Source organism: Passer domesticus, chromosome 28 (assembly GCF_036417665.1).
Source record: "Passer domesticus isolate bPasDom1 chromosome 28, bPasDom1.hap1, whole genome shotgun sequence".
NCBI classification, from domain to species: Eukaryota; Metazoa; Chordata; class Aves; order Passeriformes; family Passeridae; genus Passer; species Passer domesticus.
In genome coordinates, this window is record NC_087501.1 from 5,320,022 (window position 1) to 5,342,966 (window position 22,945).

The window sequence follows — 22,945 nt, forward strand, 5'->3', positions numbered from 1 at the left end:
GGAGTGGGAACCACAACTCATCAGGTTTGTGTCTTTGAGGGACCAGGAAATGGTGAGACTCAGAGGCACAGAAGGGTTTCTCTTCATGGCCAATATATAAAATGTGAACCTGATAAAATTTAATAAATTTAATAAACATTAAAACCCTTCCCTGAGCTCCTTGTGGCAGCAACATCTGACATGTCCACCACCCACAAGGGATTGCCATTCAGGAAGGATTTTAGACAAAGACATAGGAAGAGGTGATATAAAAGATAAAAACACAACTAAGATGCTGACTAAGAAGGTATTTAAAGTTTAGAAAAATTGGGCAACTCCCTGAAACTCAAAGCATGAAGCCAGACAAGGGAGACACATTGGAATAACCAGAGAACAGCTGCAGGAGGAAATCTGGGAGCAAGGGGAAGGGCATAGATGCAGCTGCTCTAAATGAAGAGATGTCCTTAGACACGGCCATTTTACCAGGAGAGCTGGAAACACCTAAAGGAAGAGGGCCGTGAAATACTAGACTGAATGTTGCTGGCAAAGGTAAAGGGGAAGATCAGTATTTTTTTCTCCTGCCATCAGTAGAAGAATCCATGAGATCCAGGAAACTCTTGTTCCTGGTGGGAAAACTTTGCCATTTCTTAGAAGTACTCAAGTAATCCAGATAAGAAATATTTTCTGGTATATTATGAAACTAACAGGTATTAAAAGCTGTGCCCCTTTCCAGGCAGACATCAGTTGTGTGCCCATGAGCAGGCAGTGCCACTTGTGCCCTGAGGTGCCCAGCTGGGATTGGATCTCTCCGAGAGCACCTGAGGGAGAGCAGAGCACCTTGCAAGCTGCAGGTCCCTGGCAGCCCCGCAGGGCTCCTGTCCCATCAACATCTGCTCTGCTGCCAATCACAGCTGGGATAGCACCGCCCCTGCTGTGTGATTGACAGCTCTGCCAGGGCTGGGGGCGGGGCTCTGTCCCACCACAAACCAAGGCCTGACCCGGCCCTGGCCCCACACGGGCATTCCGAGCATCCCGAGGTGTCTTGGGACATCGATCTCATCCAGCCTCTGACAGCGACCACGGTGACAGTAAAGAGCCTCATGGAACCAAGGATGACTTGTGACAATGCGGGTCCAATGAAACTATAGTGGGACTGTGGAACTTCATGGAATCAAGGAAACCATTGTGCAGTTCAGGGGCCCTGTGGAAGCAAGGGTCAATGATCAAACTGTGGGGCCCATAGAAACAAGGAGCCATTGTGACACAGCAGGGCCGCATGCAGCCAAGGGACCACTGTGACTCTGTTGGGGCTCATGAAACCAAGAAGCCATTGTGACATTGCCAGACTTCATGGAATCAAGGAGACCATTGTGATGGTGTGGGGACCCATGATATCAGCAGAACATGGAACACGTCTGCCTGGTTTGGCCTCCTGGGGCCTGTCTGACAGGTGCCGCTGAATTTGACATGTCAAGGGCCACTACCCATCTGACTGTGAAGCACTGGGGCTCCATGCTTTCCTTCCTATGGAAAAGAACTATCTTTCTTGTCTAGGCTCCTATGGCTTAAATTAGGATTCCACCTCCAAAATTCCCTATATTCCAGGCTTTCTGCCAGACAAAATCTGCCAATACAGTCAAGTCTGGCTAGCCTTGGCCTCTGGTGACTGCCTCTCATCTGCCCCTGGGGTTTAGCCGTTTTCTTCCTAGGGAGACCACTGAGAAACTGTGGGATGTTGTGGAGCCAAAGGGCATTGTTACACTGTAGGAACTTGTGGGACCAAGGGGATCATTGTGACACTGTGGGGTCTTGAGGAACCATGCAATCATTGTGACACTTTGGGGTCTTGTGAAATGCAGGGGCATTGTGACACTGCAGAGTACCATGGATCCAAGTGACCATTGTGACACTCTGGAGCCTCGTGGAACCAAGGACATCATTGTGGTTCTGTTGAGCTGCATGGTCCCAAGGGGCCAGTGTGAAGCAGCAGGGCTTTGTGGAACCAAGAGGCCATTGTTGCATTTCAGGGCCTCATGGAGCCAAAGGACCGTTGTGATCCAGTGGGGCACCATGGATCCATGGAGACCATTGTGGCACTGGAAGGCCCCATGGAATCATTGTGACACTCTGGGCCCCCAGGGAACCAAAGAGCCATTGTGACCCTGCAGGGCCTCATGGAGGGAAGGGGTCATTGTGACACTGTGGGAAGCTGTGGAACCATTGTTGCACTACTGGGCCCCAACAGAACCAAGGGGCCATGGTGACACAGCAGGGCTTCATGGAACACAAAGACCATTATGACACTGTGGGGCCTTTTGGAACCATGGAGACCATTAAGATCCTTAAGCACTTGTGTAAACAAGGGGTCATTATGGTGCCACAGGACATCATGGAAGCAAGAGAACCACTGTGATGTTGCAAGACTTCATGGAAGCATAGAGCCATTGTGACAGTGCAGGGCCCTATGGAACCAAGAGAACACAAAATAGGGCTGGCTGCCTTGGCCTCCCAGGAGTTACCTGACAGGTCTGGCTGACCTTGGAATGTGGAAGGCCGCTCCCATCTGCCCCTGAAACACTGGGGCTCTGGGCTTTCCTTTGTATGGAAAAGAACTGTCCATCTTTTCCAGGTATCCATTGCCAAAATTAGGATTCCACCTCCAAATTTCTGTGTATCCAAGGATTGCTGCCAGAGGAAAGCTGCCAGGACAGACAGGTCTGGATGGTCTTTAACTCCTGAGTGCCAGCACTGACCTGTTTTCCAAACACTGGAAAGGGCTCTATGCTTTTCTTTTCATGAAAAAATAATCCTCCTTCTCCAGGCACAAATGTCTGAAATTAGGATTCCACATTCCTAATTTTGAATATCTAAGGGTTGCTCCCAGACAAACCTGCCAGGACAGACAGGTCAGGCTTGCCTTGGCCTCTGGTGGCTGCCGTTCATCAGTTCCTGAAACATGGGGGTTCTGTGGTTTCCTTCTTATGAAGACCAATGTGACACTTTGTGGCCTTGTGAAATGAAGGGACCATTGTGACACTGCAGAGCACCATGGATCCAAGGGACCATTGTGACACTGTGGAACCTCGTGGAACCAAGGACATCACTGTGGCTCTGTTGGGCCCCATGGTCCCAAGGGGCCAGTGCAAAGCAGCAGTGTGGGAGTTAGCCCAGCTGTAACTCAGAGTCAGCCAGATTTTGTCCTGGAAGAACCAGGCATGAGTTTCAAGCCCTGGGAGTCATTTGTTTAACTTAGGATGAGCTTGGGAGTTCCCTGATAAGCCTTTATTGTTGTTATGCTAAGTTGTCCAAGTTCTGCTTCCCTACTGGCTACTTGTTTCCCCTATCTGGGTATTGTTCTAATTCTCTAGCCGCAAGTGTATATGTTGTTGCTTCCCCTTTATCTCAGGTATTTGGATCCTGCCCTTTGTACTGTGCTCAACTTCTTCATGTTTATTGTTTTTCACCCCGTTATTGAAGTTATTTTTGGGCAACTCCATTGAACACGCTCCTTTTCATTTCCGCCAGCTTCACTCTTAAGTCAGGGAACCAGAGAGGTTTGTTGCAGCCACCCTCACTGTGACATCTGGCCCCTGAGCAGGGACCCTGACATTCAGTTACATCAGCTGGTGTTAGCTGAGAGATAGGCCAGGGCTCCCTGGGATTGTGGATTGTGCCTGGCCCGGTGGACTTCCCATCACTTGGAGAGACATGAGCCAGCATTGGTGGGGATGATGATGGCTTTCTCCTGTGGAGGATTGCAGGTGGGTTTGGGAAAATGCAGGACATTTATCACCTATTTTGCCACTGTGTTTTTAAAATACGGATCCACATCCCATAATTGATTTGGAGAATTCCGGTGGCTGTTCCCCCCAAGGCGGAGAAGGAGAAAAAGGGGTGGTCAGTTGTCCAAAGTAGAAAGGAGCTTATATGGACACTTTAAGTTAATTCTCACTGATCATGACAAAATATTTTCGAAGAACGATTTAAAATCAGTCATGAGGTGGATCATAAAAAATTTTCCAGACACTTATGCTGACAAAATCCATACTACTGAATATTGTTACTCTGTGGGATTTAAATTGTACAACCTTTCAATCAAAAGGGACCCCATTGCACCCCGCATGCTCCCATTCTTCTACACCATCCTTGAGACGCTTCACCAGCAGCTGTGTGTCGAAAACTTGATCCATCAGTCACTCCTAACCTGGGACCTCCCCTGAAACCTGCCTTTCTTGGACTTTCCATGATGGTCCAAGATGGCAATGGCCACGCTGTCTTGGAGCATTGTGCCCTGGAGACCCAAGATGGAAGAAGCCCGAATGTGGCTCGGGAGCCTGGCCATCCTCCCTCCATCTTGGCTCCTCCACTTCCTGCTACCACAACCTTCTCTTCCACTCTGAACGAACCTCCAGACTCCACCCCCGTGCCTGCAGGTCACGCCTCCACTGTCATTCATTCCACCTCCACCCTGGGCCACAGCTCCAGAAAATGACAAAATGGCAGCGCCCTTTACTCACCCTCCGGCAACAATATAAACCCCATGGTCAAGGATACTAAGCCAAACTGTCACATTATTTCTAATCCAAGTGTTTCTGCTCCAAGTTATTCTTCCTCCCCAGAAGACAGTTTTGATGCCCCAGAGCCACCTCTTCCCCTCAACCCTAGAAGATCCCTGGGAAAGGATCTGGAAGGAAGCAGTTAAGGAAGGAGACTGGCAAATAGTCTTGAAACTCCTCATTGCCCCAGGACATTATGAAAGAAGGGAGCAGAATCCCAGGTGTCAGCCATTGGTTTACAGGGAAATCAAGGAGCTGTGTAGGGCAGCTAAAGACTAGAGGCAGGACTCACCTTGTTTTAATGGCCTAATGAGGGCCATATTTACAGCACATGTAACCCCCTGTGATTTAAAATATATTATGACCATGTTTTTATCACCTACAGAATACACCCTGTGGGAAAGGGGATGGAAGTGTTTACTAAATCAATTAATAGCAGACTATGCTAATAATGAGGCAAGGCACAATTGACAATCAGCCATCTAGCTGGAGAAGGACAACACAGCCTGCCAGATGATCAAGCAGCAGGTATCCCCAGAGAAGTATTGGACGATATAAAAGAGATGGCTTTGAAAGCTTTAATCCAGGCACTGGATGGTAGCACCCCCAGTTTGGACTATGTAAACATAAGACAAGAACCCGGAGAGCCCTGCATGATATTGATTGATTGCCTTAAACAGGCACTAGAGAAACAAGTCCGGGATGAAAAGACTCAAAATTAATTACTAAACTCATTGGGGGTAGCCAATGCCAACCTGGAATGTAAGAAAGGGCTGCATGCCCTTCCACTAGAGATGGAACCCACACTCCTGCAGATGATTGAGGCTGTAATTGCCTCAGGACCACCGAACACATAGCGGCCGTACAAGCCCAGGCCACTGGGCAAGGAGTTGCAGAGGCCCTAGTGGCCATGCCATGCCCCTTTAAGGGGCCCCAGCAACAATTACAGGGCCCAAAAATATGTTTCTGGTGTGTTCAACAAGGACATTTTAGAAAATATTGTCTCTGGGGCAGGGGGGTATCCAGTCCCTAACAGAAATCAACATCAAACTAGGCAGAATTTCTCATTTTGCAATGGCCCAGTGCAGGTTGGGATGATGATCCACCCTCACAGCTGGCCCAGGGCAGGCCTGGAGTGGCCTTGGTGGCACCTTGGGCTTGGCACAGCCTTGAGGAGGGTCTATCTTTTCAACAGAGAAACTCAAGAGTTTTAGATTGCTTCAAAGAATTAAAAAGACAAACCCCCTCATTGGTTGTGTGCAGTCAGATCTCCAAGCAAAGCAGATCCCAAGGGAGTGAGGAGAGACAGGATGGGGATGGGGAATGTGGAGCAAGGTTGTTGACACTGGGTCAGAGCTCAAGGCACAGCTTCTCTGAGCAGGCCAGACCTCCTTAGAAGAGTCCCTGGATCAATATCAGCCACAGAATGCTGCAATCACCTCTTGTGTAATAAGAAAAGTAATAAAAGATATCCTTGAAAATAGGAATACATATTTCCTAGAAAATCTTTGAAATATTTTTCCAAGAGGAAAACTTCCTGATGAACAGCACTAGACCAGAGGGAAATCAAGGCAGAGCCATGGTTTGTCAGGACTTGCTTGATGGACTTGCTTGATGCCCCATGGTGCATTTGGAGCTGAGCCCTTGAACCTCAGGATCTGAGAGAAGATTGTACAAACCTGTCCAGAAGTCAAAGTCAGAAGAAAACCCCAAAGTGTGTCAAGGCATGAATGGGTCCCACTAAGGTCCATCCCCAACACAGGCTCCTCATGGACTCCTTGGATGAGAGAATTGGAAGCCAGGATGGCACAAAAACTTCTCAAAGACTCAGTGTGAAAAGGAAAATTCAAAGTATTTTAAAAACTTTGAGTATCTCAGAGTATTAATGAGCTCCACTAAGTGTCACTACAGAGCTCCCAAGGGACTCATTAAAGCAGATAATTGGGGCCATGATTGCACAAACCTCTCCCAGAGTCTGTATCCAAAGGGAAACACCAAGTACCTTCAAATAACTGAAGTACCTTGAAGCATTAATGAGCCCCACTGAGTGTTGTTACTGAAAAAGAATCTCCAGGGACTAATTACAGCAGATAATTGAAGGCCATGATTGCACAAACCTCTCAGAGAGTCCAAGCAAGTACAAAACCCAAAGTCCTTTGAAAAACCTGCAGTCCCTGGGAGCATTCAGGAGCCCCCAGGGCCATTGCTGAGCAAGGCTCACCAGGGACTCCTTCCAGCAGATCCTTGAGGCCACTGGGATGTGGGCTAGGGGGGGATGCTGAGGGCAGGACAAGGGGCTGACAGTGCCCAGTCTGGCTGGGGCTGTGCCAGGAGGCCCCAGGGCCTCAGGACAAGGTGTCTCCTCCCAGCCCTTGGTGGCACAGATCCTGCTGCTGTGCCCCAGGCCACCAAGACTTGGCTTCTCTTTGTCCCCACCTGGCATCAGTGCCTCCAGTTCTCTGCTCTGCCTGGGGCCTGGGGACACTTTCTCAGTCGTGTCCCACAGTGGGAGCCATTAAAAGTCCAAGAAAGTTTGGAGTTGGATTCTAACTTGGAGTTCTGGAGAGGTTTCTTCAGCTGCCTCTCAGGGACTGATGTTCAGGGCCTGAGCACAAAGCCCCAGAGGGTCATTCAAGTCCTTGTGCTGTGTCTGTGCTGCTGAGCTGGGCTGGGCTCCTGGCACAGAGGCAGCTCCTGGTAAGCAAGAAGAGCTTCAAAAGCACATTTCTCTTGATGAGCAGCTCTTCTGCCAGCCCAGCAGGGCTGGGGCACTGCCTGCAGCCAGCCCGGGCACAGCACAGAGGCACAGAGGGATTAAACTCAGCCTGGGCCGGGAGCACAGAGCAGAGCTCACTCAAGGCTCACTAGAGCAGAAATCATCCTAGGTTTGAGAGTCATTCCCTGGCTGTGGGAGGAGAGGCTGCAGCTCCTGCCGGGATCTCCTGGAGCTGGTACATCCCACAGCTTTTAGGAGCTTTCAGGAGGACTCTCAGAGCTGCTCCAGGGCAGGGATGTGGCCCCAGGGCAGGGCTGGCTTTCCCTGCTGCCCCAGCCGAGGCACAGCCCAAGGCAGCTCCTGTTGCCAGGCTCTGCTGCAGGGCTGAGCAGCCGCGGGTGCAGCCAGGGGTGCCCAGGGCTGTCCTGTAGAGCAGGCTCCTGCAGCCCAGGGCACTGTGCTGGGGCAGGGACTCTGCTGCCTGCCAGGGACAGCTCTCAGCCAGCCCGGGGAGCTGCTCCCAGCGCTGGGGAGAAGCTGTGGGGGGAAGGAGCCACCCTGAGCAGGGCAGGTGCTGCTGCTGAGAGGCGCTGGGTGCGGCAGGGCTGCTCCCAGCTCCCGAGCAGCCTGGGCACAGGTCTGGAGGACACTTCCCAAGGAAGGTAAGCCTGGCATTGCTGGAAAGATCAGGAGCTTTCCTGAGAGTGTTTTCAGTTTCCTGCTTGGAGAAGGATGGGAAAACTGGGGTGATGTGAAAAAGATTTTTGCTTTTTATACATTTTTCATATATTTGTAGCCTTGTAAACTACTATTATATAGTTTTAAAACTATAATCCTTACTTAACTCTATTAAACTCTTTATTTACTCTATTAAACTACTATTATATGCTTATATAAGCATAATGCTTAATTAACTCTGGTAGGTTTCCTAACCTTTTTCTCAGAGTTTAGAACAATAACCTCACTTTCTAAATTCATTCCTGAAATACTCTATAGTCTTATTATAAGGAAGAGGACCTACAAGGCAAACGTTTTGGATTTTGACCAGAATGTGAGCAGTCATAGGAAAAATGAAGACAAAGAAACCCTTGAACCTACTCCAATGGGATGAGCCAGGAGTGTGCAACTGGGCTAACTGAATGTCCTATTGGATGTTCCTGTTAAATACCCTAATTAATCAACCTTAATAATTGTTGAAATCAGGGGCTGGGTGTGCCCCATTCCCACTAAGACACCTGGAAGCTTCCAATAAACGTCTGGTTTTTACTGTTCTAACACAGTTGCAAGGGTTTTTTCCTCTTTTGATTACAGAGAACAGGGGGACGAGAGAAGCAGAATAGGAATTGTAATCCCAGAGTCCCAGAACATTCTGAGTTGAAAGGGACACACAGGATCATCAAAGGAATGTTTGAACATTGAAGATTTACAGAGACTCCAGAACTGTAACTTTGGGTGGTCAGTCTCTCTGCTGGGAGCCTCCCAAAGGGCCCTCAGCCACTCCTCAGCCCTGGACAGCAGCAGCATCACCTCTGCAGGGCCCAGCAGGGCTCTCCTGAGCTGCCCTTGCCCACCTGCACACAGAGCCTGGCCCAGCCAGGGCCCTGCACACAGGCAGGTTTCTGTAGGGCCGGGGCCAGGGCCCACAGGGTGGGATGGGCTCTGTGAGCGCTGGCAGGGACAAGGCTCCTCTCAGGAGGGAATGTCCAGGCCCAGGGAGATGCTCAGGCAAGGAGAGGGGGCTGAAGAGAGCAGTGCTGGGGCAGGAGGGCACTGTTGGTGTGTGGGAGGTGCCAGGCACAGCTGGGCACAGGAACACTGTCCTGAGTGCCTGGCTGTCTCTGCCCTCCCCTCTCAGGCACAGCACCACAACATCTTCTCTTGTTTCTGCCCTGCCCTGATATTGTCACTGTTATCTGCTGCTCTCAGGGAGGCTCTGGCATTTGCAGCAGCTGAGTCAGGCACTGCCCTTGGCATTCCTGCCAGGCAGGGGTGTCCATGGGAATGGGGTGTCCAAGCTTCCCTGGGACCTGTGGGGCTGTGGGCAAAGCAGTCCATGGGAAAGGGGAATGAGCTGAGCCCCCTCCCTGAGATCCCATCATGGGCACAGCCGGGGATCTCCGTGCTGTGCCCTTCCAAGCTCTGAGCTGTTCTCCTGGGTGTCCCCATGCACATGCCTGGCTGCTCCTGGCACACTCAGCCAGCACAGCTGGAGCTCAGGCAGGGACCTGGGGGAAGGATTTCCCAGAGCAGGAACAAGGCTGGGTGAGTCCCAGTGGGACAGCCTACAGGGAATGGCCCAGGTCTGGCTCAAAGCAGCCTCTCCTGACGTATCACTGTCCTTTCTCCATGAACAGGTCCCCAAGTGCAGCCCCAGCAAATCTCCAACAGCAGCTCCATTAGCCTCTTCCTGCTGCTGGCATTGGCAGACACGCGGCAGCTGCAGCTCCTGCACTTCTGCCTCTTGCTGGGCATCTCCCTGGCTGCCCTCCTGGGCAATGGCCTCATCATCAGCGCCGTAGCCTGCGGCCACCACCTGCACACGCCCATGTTCTTCTTCCTGCTCAACCTGGCCCTCAGCGACCTGGGTTCCATCTGCACCACTGTCCCCAAAGCCATGCACAATTCCCTCTGGAACACCACCACCATCTCCTACACAGGATGTGCTGCACAGGTTTTTCTTACTGTATTTTTCATCTCAGCAGAGTTTTCCCTCCTGACCATCATGTGCTACGACCGCTACGTATCCATCTGCAAACCCCTGCACTACGGGACCCTCCTGGGCAGCACAGCTTGTGCCCACATGGCAGCAGCTGCCTGGGCCAGTGCCTTTCTCATTGCTCTCATGCACACAGCCAATACATTTTCCCTGCCCCTGTGCCATGGCAATGTCCTGGGCCAGTTCTTCTGTGAAATCCCAGCAATTCTCAAGCTCTCCTGCTCCAAATCCTACCTCAGGGAAATAGGGCTACTTGTAGTTACTAGCAGTTTATCATTTGGTTGTTTTGTGTTCATTGTTTTCTCCTATGTGCAGATCTTCAGGGCTGTGCTGAGGATCCCCTCTGAGCAGGGACGGCACAAAGCCTTTTCCACCTGCCTCCCTCACCTGGCTGTGGTCTCTCTGTTCCTCAGCACTGGCAAATTTGCCTACCTGAAGCCCCCCTCCATCTCCTCCCCATCCCTGGATGTGGCCCTGTCAGTTCTGTACTCGGTGGTGCCTCCAGCCCTGAACCCCCTCATCTACAGACTGAGGAACCAGGAGCTCAAGGCTGCAGTGAGAACACTGATGACTGGATGCTTTCAGGAACATTAAAGTGGTTGCCAGTTTCTGCAAATCACTAGTAATAAAATTCATCTTTGGTACTTCTTGTTGGTGTGCTTGTGGGTTTTTTTTTCCTCATTTTTTTAATACTATTGTACACAATAAAAAGCCTTTTATTGTGCCATTTCTCATTTTGTTTCTCCCCACCTTCCCTGTGGCCACAGACTCTGTCCATGACGAGCTGCGTTCTTGGAGGCTTTAAAGGAAATACACGATCTCCCAGCAGAGTTTTCTGCAGAGATGCCCTTATGTTGCCTTCTCTGGAGCTCCAGCAGCAATGTCTGTGTGCAGAGCTGGGGCAGATCAGTGCTGGCCCAGCAGCAGTGCCCAGCAGCAGCAGCAGCACTTGGTGTTGCCAGTGCTGCTGCCATGGCCCTGCTCTGCTGCCCTGGTGGCCCTGGTGTTGCTGCAGGGCCTGAGAGCTCTCGGGGCCGGGCACAGTCCTGAGGGTGGCAGTGCTGGGGCTGCAGCAGGGACAGGCCATGGGCACTGCTGGGGTAGCGCTGATGCCTCAGGCCATGGCTTGGGGGCTGCAGGCCCTTTGCCCAGGCTCTCTCAAGAACATGGCCAGCCCAATGCTCAGCACAGAAAAGCCCCAGAGTGAGCACCCCCAGGCTGGCCGTGGGCAGGCTGGGGGCAAACAGCATGGCTGGGGCTCTGCAAGGGCCCTGGGGCAGACGGGAAGGAGCAGCAGAGCAGGGGCTGATCCATCCCCAGTGCACTGCACAGCCCAGGGCAGCGTCCCAGAGCGTCCTCATGGAGCTGCCAGCAACATCCCTCCTCTGCAGCCCTGGCCTCTCCCCCAGCTCACACAGGTGCTGCATCCTTGCAGGCACAGCCACGGCAGCACTGGCTCAGGAGCCCCTGTTTGCATTGCACAGAGCAGGCGGGAGCACCCCCATGCTGTTGCTGTGGGGACATGAACCTGAGGGAGCACAAATGCCATCAGCCCCTGGGGCCAGCAAGGGCTGGGGGACACCAGGGAAACCACTCAGCTTTGTCCTGGCCTCTGCAGTCAGCCAGAAAGTTTGTTCCCATCACCTGGGAGTTTCCTGTGCCACTGCAGACGCTGTTGCTCAGAGCCAGGGCTGCCCGGCAGCCACCCCCAAACTTCCCTGAGCATTTCCTTTGCTTCACCTTTGCTTTCTTTACTCTTCCTGTTACAAATTTCTTCATCTTGCCTACTCCTGGTCCCACCCCTGCAAACAGCCTATCCCTGTCTGCCCTTTCCTCTCTGGCCCCACTCCCCATTGCAGTTCCTGACTTGGCCCCATGGGAGCGTCCATTGGGCAGCAGGATCATCCTCCAATGCTGCAGGAATTGTCTGCAGGCTCCTGCAGTGCCTCATGCTGCTCCCTTGCCAGAGGCATCCCAGGCCAGGGGGGCACATCTGGGCTGCTGTGTCTGCCTGTGGGGCTCCCTGTTCTGGGCAATGAGGAGGAGCTTCAGAGGCTCTGCAGGACTGACAGGATGGGCTATGGGGCTGGCAGGAGAAGCTGAGGCACCTGGGCTGCTGGAGCTTCTGAAGAGGAGGCCCAGGACTCATCCTGCCACTGCTCCAAGGGTGATTTCAGAGAATCCCAGAAACAGCAAGGTTGGAAAAGTCCTTTGAGATCATCAAGTCCAACCTATGCCCTGACACTGCCTTGTCTCGCCTGAACCTCCTCTTCTCCAGGTTCCATGGGGACTCACAATGTCAGAAGCGTCTCCTTTTTTCTATGAGGCCCTGCAGAACCCCTTGATTCAACAAGGCCTCAAAGTATCACAATGGCCTCCAGGATTCCATGAGGCCCCACAATGTCACATGGACCTTTGGTTCCATGGGGTCCCACCCTGTCACATGAATCCTTAGTTCCATGGGGCCTTGTAGTGTCACAATGGACTCCTTGGTTCCATGGTGCCACACAGTGTGACAACGGCCCCTTGGCCTGCCAACACTCCAGAGTGTCATAATGGCGCCTTGCTTCAGTGAGGCCCTGCAGTGTCACAATACTCTCCATGATTCCATAAGGCCTTGCAGTGTCACAACAGACCATTGGTTTCACTGAGCCCCACAGTGTCACTATGGTCCCCTTGGCTCCACAGGGCCCTGAAGTGTCAGAATGGCCCTTTGGTTTCACAAGGCCTCAAAGTGTAAAAATGGCCTCCATGGTTTCATGAGGCCCTGCTGTGTCACAATGGACCTTTGGTTCCATGATGCCCCAGAGTGTCACATGGTATCCTTGGTTCCACTGGACCCTTCATCCCATGGACACCCACAGTGTTCACTGCAGTCCCCTTGGTTCCATGAGGCCCTGCCATGCTGTAATGGCCCCTTGGTTCCAGTGGGTCCCAAAGTGTCAGAGTAGTCTTAACTGTTCCATGAGGCCTCTCAAAGTCAGTGTCATCCCCTTGGTTCTACAGGGCTCCACAGTGGAACAATGGACTCTTGGTTCCATGAAGTTCCTCACTCACAATGGTCTCCTTGGATTCACAGTGTCAGTGTGACCCCTTGGCTCCAAGTGGCCACACTGTGTCACAATGGCTCATGGTTCCAAAAGGCCACACAGTTTAACAATGGACCTTGGTTCCACAAGGCCTTGCTGTGTCACAATGGACTTCTGGTTCCATGATCTTTCACACTGCCAACAGCAGTCTCCTTGGTTCCACAGTGTCATCATGGCACCTCTGTTCCGTGAGGTTCCATAGGAGAACACAGTCACCTTGGTTCTGTGAAGTTCTGCAGTGTCACAATGGACCCATGGGTCCACAAGGCCTTGCTGTGTCAGAATGGCCCCTTGGTTCCAGGAGGTTTCTCATTGTCACAAAGGTCTCCGGGGATCCGCAGCATCACAATGGACCATTGGTTCAATGAGTCCCCAATGTGCCAAAATGGATTTTCGTTCCATGGGGCTCCTCTGTGTCACAATGGACCCTTTGTTCCATGAGTCTGCACAGTGTCACAGTTGACTCCTTGGTTCTGTGAGGCCTCGCTGTCACCAAATCTCCAAAATATCAGAAAAAAACTCCTTAACACTAATTTCCTGTTTAAGAGGGGATCATTTATTCAGGCCTGAGGTCTATTGGGAGATAACTCCTAACCTTATGTGGATATGTAATTCTACCAGTGTCACTAAATGTCTATTGATATTTTCCCATTACCATGAAACCCACCCCAAGTTCCCAGATTAAGACTTTCTTTTATCTATTACTGCATTCTTGAGCCAGATGTCTTCACTTCTTGCCTTCCAACCATCTTTGCTGGGAAAGCAGCCTCTGCATGTCTTGTTTTGTGCTAGAAATTCACAGGCACAGTAAAAATGGAACTAACCCTTTTGGTCTCAAAGCCAAGGCTTTGTGTGGGCAGGCAGAGGCAGGCAGGAGGCAGAGCTGTCAGCAAAGGAAGGGGCCAGCCAGGTGGGGCAGCCGGGGGATGACGACAGCCTGCAGGGACAGAGGCGCAGGGCAGCGACACCGTAGGACAGCCTGGGCTGCACAGGGCACAGGGATGTGCAGCAGCTGCAAGGCCCTGACAGAGCCAACTTGGGCAGCACTTTGGCCATGGCTGCTGGCCCTGGGCCTGAGGCCACAAGGAGGGGACAAGTGACCCTTGCAGGCCTGGGGCCTCATTGCCTCCTTGTCCCTGCTCAGCAGCCTGGCAGGGGCTGCCCCATGGTCCTGCCCTTGGCACTGCACATCCCCACATCCCAGTGCTCATCCCAGGAAGAGCCCTGAGCAAGGAGGAAAGGACAGGATCTGCCTTGCCAGGGCCTGCGGCTCAGACCTTGGCCCTTTGCATTCCTGAAACATATACAGGTGTGCTCAGCACCAGAGACACCTTTCCCTTGTTTTTCCCCAGCTGTCATCACTGCCTCTGGTGTTCTGCTCTGACTGGCAAAAAGTTTCTCAGTCATGTCCCTCAGTGGGGCTCATTAAAGCTTCAAGAAACTTTGGAGTTTAAATTTAACTTTTAGTTCTTGAGAAGTTTTTTGAACACTCTCTGGGACTCAGTCTGATGTAAACAGCACCAAATCCCTGAGAGAGTCATTAAAGTCTTTATGCTGTGTCTGTGCTGCTGAGTTAGGCTGGGCTCCTGGCACAGAAAGGGCACTTGGAAACCAAGAAGAGCTCAAAAAGACATTTCTCCTGAGGAGCAGCTCTTTTCCCAGCCCAGCAGGGTTGAGGGCACTCTCTGCAGGTACCTGAGAGCAGTGAAGCAGACAGAGGCTCAAAGCAGCTGGAAGGAAAATTTCGAGCTCATTCATGGAGAAATCTTCACCACTTCTGACACAGTCAGTCTCTGGCTGCAGGGATCTCCTAAAGCTGACCCAGGACAGGACTGACAGGACTGTAAGGATGGTTCTGCTGCAGTTTTTGCTTTGGGGGAGGATGTGCTCCAGTGCGGGGCTGCCCTGGGCACCCTCAGAGGGACAGGGCAGGATGGCTCCTGTTGCCAGGGACGGCTGCAGGGGGTGACGCTGGGGCTGCAGCCAGGGCTGCCAGGGCTGTCCTGCAAAGCAGGTCCTGCAGCCCTCAGGGCTCTTGGCCAGCCCAGGGGATGTGCCACCTGCCAGGGGCAGATCTCAGCCTGCCTGGCAGCTCCCCAAGGACAGTGCAGGGGAGCTGTGGGTGCAAGGAGTGACTCCTGCTGCTCTGGAGAGGGTGCTGTGTGGGCCAGGGCTGCTCAGAGCTCCAGCTCATGCCCAGCTCATCCCCAAGGGGATTTTTCATGAGCTCATTCAAGGCAGGAATTTCCTGCTTGGGTCTCTGCTTTCCTGAATCTGTGCTCCCACTTTTCCCTGGCTCAGCTTGATGGCAATGGAACTCAGCTGTGCAGGGCAAAGCAGGGGCTGAGGCTCTTAAACCATCACCCTGAGTTTTCCTGGGAACCTCAGCAAGTGCCCCTCCTCAGCCTTCCGGCCCATCCAGCATCACCTTTCCACTGTGCCCAGGCTGGGGGAGCTGTTCTTTAATCCCTGCAGCCCCAGGCAGCTGCAGGGCAGAGCTGGCCCAGGGGCTGGGCTGGGCTCTGGCAGCTCTGGCAGGGAAGGAGCCCGGGGCTACAGGAGCACCTTGGGTTGGCACAGCTCCAGCAGCAGAGCTGTGGGCAGGGAGGGAGGGAGGCAGTGCTGAGGGAAGCCCTGCTGCAGGGCAGATGTGGCACTGCCAGCTCAGCCCTGCAGGGCAGACACTGCCCTGAGCAGCGCAGCTCTTGTGTCCCCTCCCAGCCAGCACAGCCCTCAGCCCAGGGCTCGGGGCCCTCAGTTCCTCCTGGGCTGGCAGAGCAGCCCCAGAGATGAAGGGCATCTCTCCTGCCAAGTGCCCATTCCTGCTGACAGGGCCTGAGGGCCACTGCCCTGCCCTGGTGCTGCCTGGCAGGGGCTGTGCAGGGCTGGGCAGGGAAAGCCTTTTCCTCAGGCCCAGCTCTCTTTCTCCTTGCCTTGCCCAGGTGCTCCTGGTGTTGCTGAGGGGCTCTCTGGAATTGGCAGTTCCAGCTGCAGGCTCAGGCCCAGCCCTTGGGCTCCTCCTGTGCAGGCTGGGCACAGCACTGGGGTGTCCCAGCTCCCTGTGCCCGGGGAGCTCTGGGCGGGGCAGGCTGGGAGGCTGGCAATGAGCTGACTCTCCTCAGGCAGTGCCATGGACAGGACCCTTGGTGTGTCCTCGGGATGCCATCCAAGCTGTGAGCTGCCTCCAGGGGACACTAGAGGACAGGAGTGTCCTTGGCCAGAGTGGGGCTGAGACTCTGAGAAAGGCTGAGCCAGTCTGCTCTGCTGTGGGTTCCTCTGCTCTCAGCTGTGTCACGCTGATTATCAGGGGAACACAGGGACTGCTCTGGATCTCAGAGAAGGCAGCTGGGGACAGATGGAGCGACAGAGCAGCTCCCCTTTCCCTTCACTGAGTTACAGCCACTGTTCTGCATTGCTCAGTTCTCTCTGATCTCCCTGGGCACAGCAGGAAACTCTCTCAAACTGCCTTTGGCCATCACCTTCCTTACTCCTGGGACAGGAGATGCTGCCGAGTTTCTCTGCCTCAGAAGCAGTTTGGGCTGGTGAAGTCCAAGCCCAGGACAGGCTCCTGTCCCCATTCCCATGACCCCACTGCTGCAGAGCAGAGCTGACTCCTCGGTGTCCATGGGCAGAGCCCCTGCTCGTCACAGCAAAGGGGCCAGATCCCAGCAGAGCTCCAGGCACAGGGCTGAGGGAAGGGCTCTGAGAAAAGGAAAATTGGGTGGCACAGAGCAGCAGGGGCTGGGAGAAAGGGTCTGGACATTGCTCAACAAAGTCAGCCCTGACTTGTCACTGTCTCCTCCTTGAACAGGACTGCATGGCCAGAGTAAAGAAATGTCCAACAGCAGCTCCATCAGCCACTTCCTCCTGCTGGCATTGGCAGACACACGGCAGCTGCAGCTCCTGCACTTCTGCCTCTTGCTGGGCATCTCCCTGGCTGCCCTCCTGGCCAATGGCCTCATCATCAGCGCCGTAGCCTGCGGCCACCACCTGCACACGCCCATGTTCTTCTTCCTGCTCAACCTGGCCCTCAGCGACCTGGGCTCCTGTCCTGGCTTGTAAAATAAGAATGTATTCTATTTTTGCCATCTGTTGGGGGTTAGGCAGTTTTTCTTATCTCTTTCAAGAACAATGACACTGCCAGGAAGATAATCTCCTGCTAATGGGCTATTGAATTACTCACTGTGGCTGGTAAGATTAGTTACATCATCCCATTGGGAGATGCTCCACCCAGAGGGAGGAGCCAAGCATCCCTGCCACCATAAAACAAGCATTTCTGAGACCACAGACAGCCTTCTTCGCTGGATTTCCCAGAGGAATCAGGAACCAAGGCCCAGCTGCTCCTTCGCCGCATTTTCAGAAAGGATCTACACCCTTCTGCAGATCGCCGCTCCAGGAGGAGCAGCCACCATCTGGCTGGACTACTATCAACACCCTGACTTCTCAGGGTGTCAGGTTTTTCTCACTCAGCCAGTGGTTTTTTTGCTTGTGCTAAATTACATTGTTATTTAGTTTTTTTCTTCCTAGTAAAAAACTGTTATTCCCATTCCCATATCTTTGCCTGAGAGTACTTTTAATTCTGAAATTGTGATAATTCGGAAGGAGGGGGTTTACCTTTTCCATTTCACAGGAGGCTTTTGCCTTCCTTCACAGACTCCTGTCTTTTCAAACCAAGACAGCTCGATCTGCACCACTGTCCCCAAAGCCATACACAATTCCCTCTGGGACACCACCATCATCGCCTACAAAGGATGTGCTGCACAGCTCTTTTTCTTTATGTTCTTCATTGGAGCTGCATACTATCTCCTGACCATCATGTGCTATGACCGCTACGTGTCCATCTGCAAACCCCTGCATTACGGGACCCTCCTGGGCAGCAGAGCTTGTGCCCACATGGCAGCAGCTGCCTGGGCCACTGCCTTTCTCAATGCTCTCATGCACACAGCCAATACATTTTCCCTGGCCCTGTGCCATGGCAATGTCCTGGGCCAGTTCTTCTGTGAAATCCCAGCAATTCTCAAGCTCTCCTGCTCCAAATCCTACCTCAGGGAACTTGGGCTTCTTGCAGTTACTGCCAGTTTTTCCTTGTGTTGTTTGATGTTCATTGTTTTCTCCTATGTGCAGATCTTCAGGGCCGTGCTGAGGATCCCCTCTGAGCAGAGACGGCACAAAGCCTTTTCCACCTGCCTCCCTCACCTGGCCGTGCTTTCTTTGTTCCTCTGCTCTCTCATGTTTGCTCACCTGAAGCCCCCCTCCATGTCCTCCCTATCCCTGGATCTGGCCCTGTCAGTTCTGTACTCGGTGGTGCCTCCAGCCCTGAACCCCCTCATCTACAGCCTGAGGAACCAGGAGCTCAAGGCAGCAGTGTGGAAACTGATGACTGGATGCTTTCAGAAGCATTAAACTGCTGGCCAATTTCTGCAAATCACTAGTAATAAAATTCATCTTTGATACTTCTTGTTGCTTAGGTTGTTTTTTCCTTTGTTTTAGATTTTTCATATTGTATACAAAGGAATATTATTGTGCCATCTCTCATTTTGTTTTTCTTCACCTTCCCTTTGGCCACATCCCAATGTGTCAGTGAGGGGCAGTGCTCTCGGTGGCTTTAAAGGAGCTAAAGGATCTCCAGCAGAGTTTTCTGCAGAGATGCCCTTTTGTTGCCTTCTCTGGAGCTGCAGCAGCAATGTCTGTGTGCAGAGCTGGGGCAGATCAGTGCTGGCCCAGCAGCTGTGCCCAGCAGCAGCAGCACTTGGTGTTGCCAGTGCTGCTGCCGTGGCCCTGCCCCGCTGCCCTGGTGGCCCTGGTGTTGCTGCAGGGCCTGAGTCCTCTCGGGGCCGGGCACAGTCCTGGGGATGGCAGTGCCGGGGCTGCAGCAGGGACAGGCCATGTAATATAAATAATTTATGTTGTTGGCTGTCCCCACCCGGGTAATAATTAGCATTGACTCCATGATTCTAAAAGGCTCATCAATCATTTTGTTTTATTATATTATACTATAACTCTACTACTTAAGAAACTTATCTCCTTATACACAGTCCAATATAGCATTGGGCTAATCGTTCAATGAATTTAAAACACTATTACAAGATTCTAATTAAGAAAACACCATTTTGTAAACAAATCTCTATAACACATTTTACGTGTATAGAAGAACTATAACAATAAAAATTGTTTGTTACTCTTTTCTCCAATCTTCTCACAACCTTCCCCAGGAAAATACCTAAGAAAATAATTTCTGCTGCTCTCTATAGAGAGAACTGTGGCTACACCCCTTTTGCCTTCTCTGAAGCTGCAGCAGCAAGGTCTGTGTGCAGAGTTGGAGGCAGAGCAGTGCTGGCACAACTGCTCTGGTCCTGCTGGCACACTATTCCTGATCCAGGCCAGGAGCCACTGGTCTCCGCGTATTCCATGAGGCCTCCCAGTGTCACAATGTCCCTTTGGTTCCATGGGACCCCTTTGGTGTCACAAAGTCCCTTGGATCCTTGGGCCCTGCAGTGTCACACTGGTGCCTTGGTCCCACAAGGCCCTGCAGTGTCACAATGGATCCTTAGTTCCATGAGGTCTGGCAGTGCAGTAATGCTCTGCTTGGTTCCACAGTGTCACAATGCCTCTTGGTCCCATGGTGTCAAACATGTTTCCTTCATTCCATGAGTCCCTGAGGAGCAGCACTGGCCCCTTGGTTCCATGGGGCCCTGCAGTGTCACAATGGCCCCATCATGACACCAGGTCCTGCTCTGTCACAATGCTCTGCATGGTTCCACAAGGCCCTGCAGGGTCACTGTGGCCTCTTGGCTCCATGAGGCCTCAGAGTGCCACAAGGAATTCCTTGGTGCTGCAGTGTCACCATGGAGCCCTGGTAACACAAGATCCTGCAGTGTCACAGGGACCCTTGGTTCCATGGAGCCCTGCAGTGTCACAATTGTTCCCTCAGTTCCCAGAGTCCTTGCAATGGAGCAGTGCCCCCTTGATTCCATTGTCCCCAGGCTCTCACAAGGGTCTCCTTGGTTCCACAGTGGCACAATGGCCCCTTGGTTCAACAAGGCCCTGCAGTGTCACAGTGGCCTCTGTGGTTCCACCAGGACCCAGACCGTCACAATGGACTCCTTGCTTCCATTCAGCCCCACAGTGTCACAATGGCCCCTTGGCTCTGTAGGGCCATGTCATACACAATGTCACCACGGTCCTCTTAGTGCCACCAGGCTCCGCAGTGTCACAATGGCCCCTTGCTTCCCCAGGGCCTGCAGTGTCACAATCATCAGAGAATCAGCCAGGCTGGAAAAGACCTGGGAGAGCATCAAGTCCAGCCTGGGACCCAACACCACCTTGTCACCCAGGCCATTGCACTGAGTGCCACATCCAGACTTTCCTTAAACACTTCCAGGGACAGTGACTCACCCACCTCCCTGGGCAGACCATTCCAATGCCCAATCACCTTCTGTGTGAAGAATATTTCCTAATGTCCAGCCTAAATGTCCCCTAGTGCAGCTGAAGGCTCTGTCCTCTTGTCCTGTCATTATTCCCTGAGAAAAGAGCCCAACCCCACCTGGCTGCACCCTCCTATCAGGGAGTTTAGAGAGTAATGAAGTCTCCCCTAAGTCTCCTCTTCTCCAGAATAAACAACCCCAGCTCCCTCAGGTGCTCCTCACAGGACTTGTGCTCCAGACCCCTCCCCAGTTTTGTTGCCCTTCTCTGGACACGCTCCAGCCCCTCCATGTCCTTCCTAAATTGGGGGACCCAGGACTGGACACAGCACTCGAGGTGCTGCCCAACCAGTGCAGAGCACAGGGGAAGAATCACTGCCCTGCTCCTGCTGGCCACATCATTCCTGATCCACAGGAGAGCCAGGGGTTGGATGAGGGAAATGGTGGCGAGGGGGTGGGGACAAAGTGTTAATGATTTTCAGCCACGGAGGGTCTTCATTTTCATGTCTATTCAGACTGCATTAGAAGGTGCTGGGGGTTGATATCTATTGGACATTGCTGATATCAATCTATGAACAGAAAACTTAACAGAACAAGACAGTTCTCCTTTGTTTTCAATATAGCATATTCTTTTTGAAGACACTACTGAAATCTGTTTAAGCACAGAATAATTTAAAATTTCAGTTATTCCCAGAAGCTTTTCTGGCTCTGGTGTTTTGAACAAATATTTCTGAGCTTTTCCCAGTGAATTCCTGAACTGAAAAGCTCAAGAAAGAAGAGGTGTCTGGAGTAGGAAAATTCATCAGCAACCTCCAAGTGGGTGAGGATCCATCCCCATGGACCTTGGCTCTGCACAGGAGAGCTCTTCATCCACTTTCTCTCTTTTCCTCTCTCTGGGCATGGAGAGAGCTCATGTGTGCAAAGAGCAAATCTGGGCAGAATTGGGGTAGGGAAGGGTTTGGGGGGACCTTGGCACCTGTGCTGGGCACAGAAGGTGTTTTCCATTGCTCTGAGACTGTCTGCTGTGGAAAGTGGATTTAATATCCAGCAGAGGAATGACTTTGGCATTTGATGGATCTGTGCCTTCCCTTGGCTTTGTTGGCTGACAATCAATGAACATCCCTCTGTGTCTGGGGCAGCTCCTTCTCCAAGGAAAGCAGGTGGGAGTTGGAGCCAAGGAGCTGAAAGATGCAGGCCCAGCCAGGGCTGGAGGGAGCTCAGATTTGCACAAGGCTGCTCTGAGTGCCAGGGCTTGGATGGGGGAAATGGTGGGGTGGGCATAGGGACAGAGTCTGATTGATTGTCAGCCATGAAGGGTCTTGATTTTCATATCTGTTCAAACTGAATGTGGAGGTGCTTGGATTCAATGTCAATTGGAGATTACACATATCCATTTATTAACAGGAATAAAAAAACCAAACAGGACCTATAAATCTTTTCTCACTGTCTTTTTAAATATAATGAATTCACTTTGAATATACTACTGAGATCTGTCTAATTAACCACAAATGATTTGAAATCTGAAATCAAATTATTCCCAGAGGCTTGGCTTGCTCAGGTATTTTGAATGTTATTCAGTGCCCTGGGACACTGAATTCCTGCACTGAAGAGCTGAAGGCTGAACAAGCCTCTGGAGCAGTGAAATCCAGCAGCAGCCTCCAAGTTGCTGAGGATGTCAGCAGCCCCCACTGAGGCCATCCCTGCCCAGAGACCGTGGGGGAATGGGCAGACAAGGAGAGTGTCCCTAGGGCTGGGCCAGCAGAACTCAGAGGCACCAGCGGCTCCAGCTGGGAAATGGAGTGTGGAATGTGGCTGGGAAAGCCCTGCCTGGGCTGTGCCAAGCAGGAGAGACAAGCCCTGACCCCCATCCCCCAAACAACTCTCTCAAGGTGACATTTAAAAGGAATTACAATTATTTGTGTGCTCTGAGTAGGATGCACCAACAAGAGATTCTCAGGATCTCAAAACAACAAAACAGCCTTTACTGGCAACTTTAGAAAATCAGAGAAACTTTGGCAAATGGTTTGTTATCACATTATAGTTGTTTTGTTTTTTTAATGTAAGATTTTTCTAATTTTGAGATTTCTTAGTTAATGTATTGATGAGTGTGGTGGGTTTTAGTGTTGGTTAATTATTGATGTATTTATTTTCTTGTGAGATAGGATTAGGAGAAAGGTAAAGTTGGTTTAAAATTTTAAGTAGGTATAAAGAAAATTTTACTATAAGTAAATTAAAGAAAAAAAGGAGTAAGAATTAAATTAACTCTTTAGAACACGTTTTTGCTTTACGCATTTTTTTACTGACAGTGTAAAGAAACTAAACTTAAAATTTCTAATTATTTTATTCTTTCTAGAATAGTCATTATTTAGTTTTCTTAGGGAGAGAAATTTTTCTTGTTAAGGTTTGGAGATTTTGCTTATAAGAGGAAAAAATAGTTATTTGTGGCTCTTAATTTTGTCATGGATAAC

The 22,945-nt window shown here is 51.7% G+C and overlaps 1 protein-coding gene across 1 annotated transcript; it reads left to right on the forward strand.

The window, feature by feature from the left end:
* Positions 1 to 9,784: 9,784 nt before the first annotated feature.
* LOC135286975 (olfactory receptor 14C36-like) lies at positions 9,785 to 10,561 on the forward strand (the record flags this gene model as incomplete). The annotated part of the gene is made up of 1 exon (XM_064400229.1): positions 9,785 to 10,561. A coding segment is annotated over one exon (777 nt), but the record flags the coding sequence as incomplete, so codon positions are not given.
* Positions 10,562 to 22,945: the final 12,384 nt, after the last annotated feature.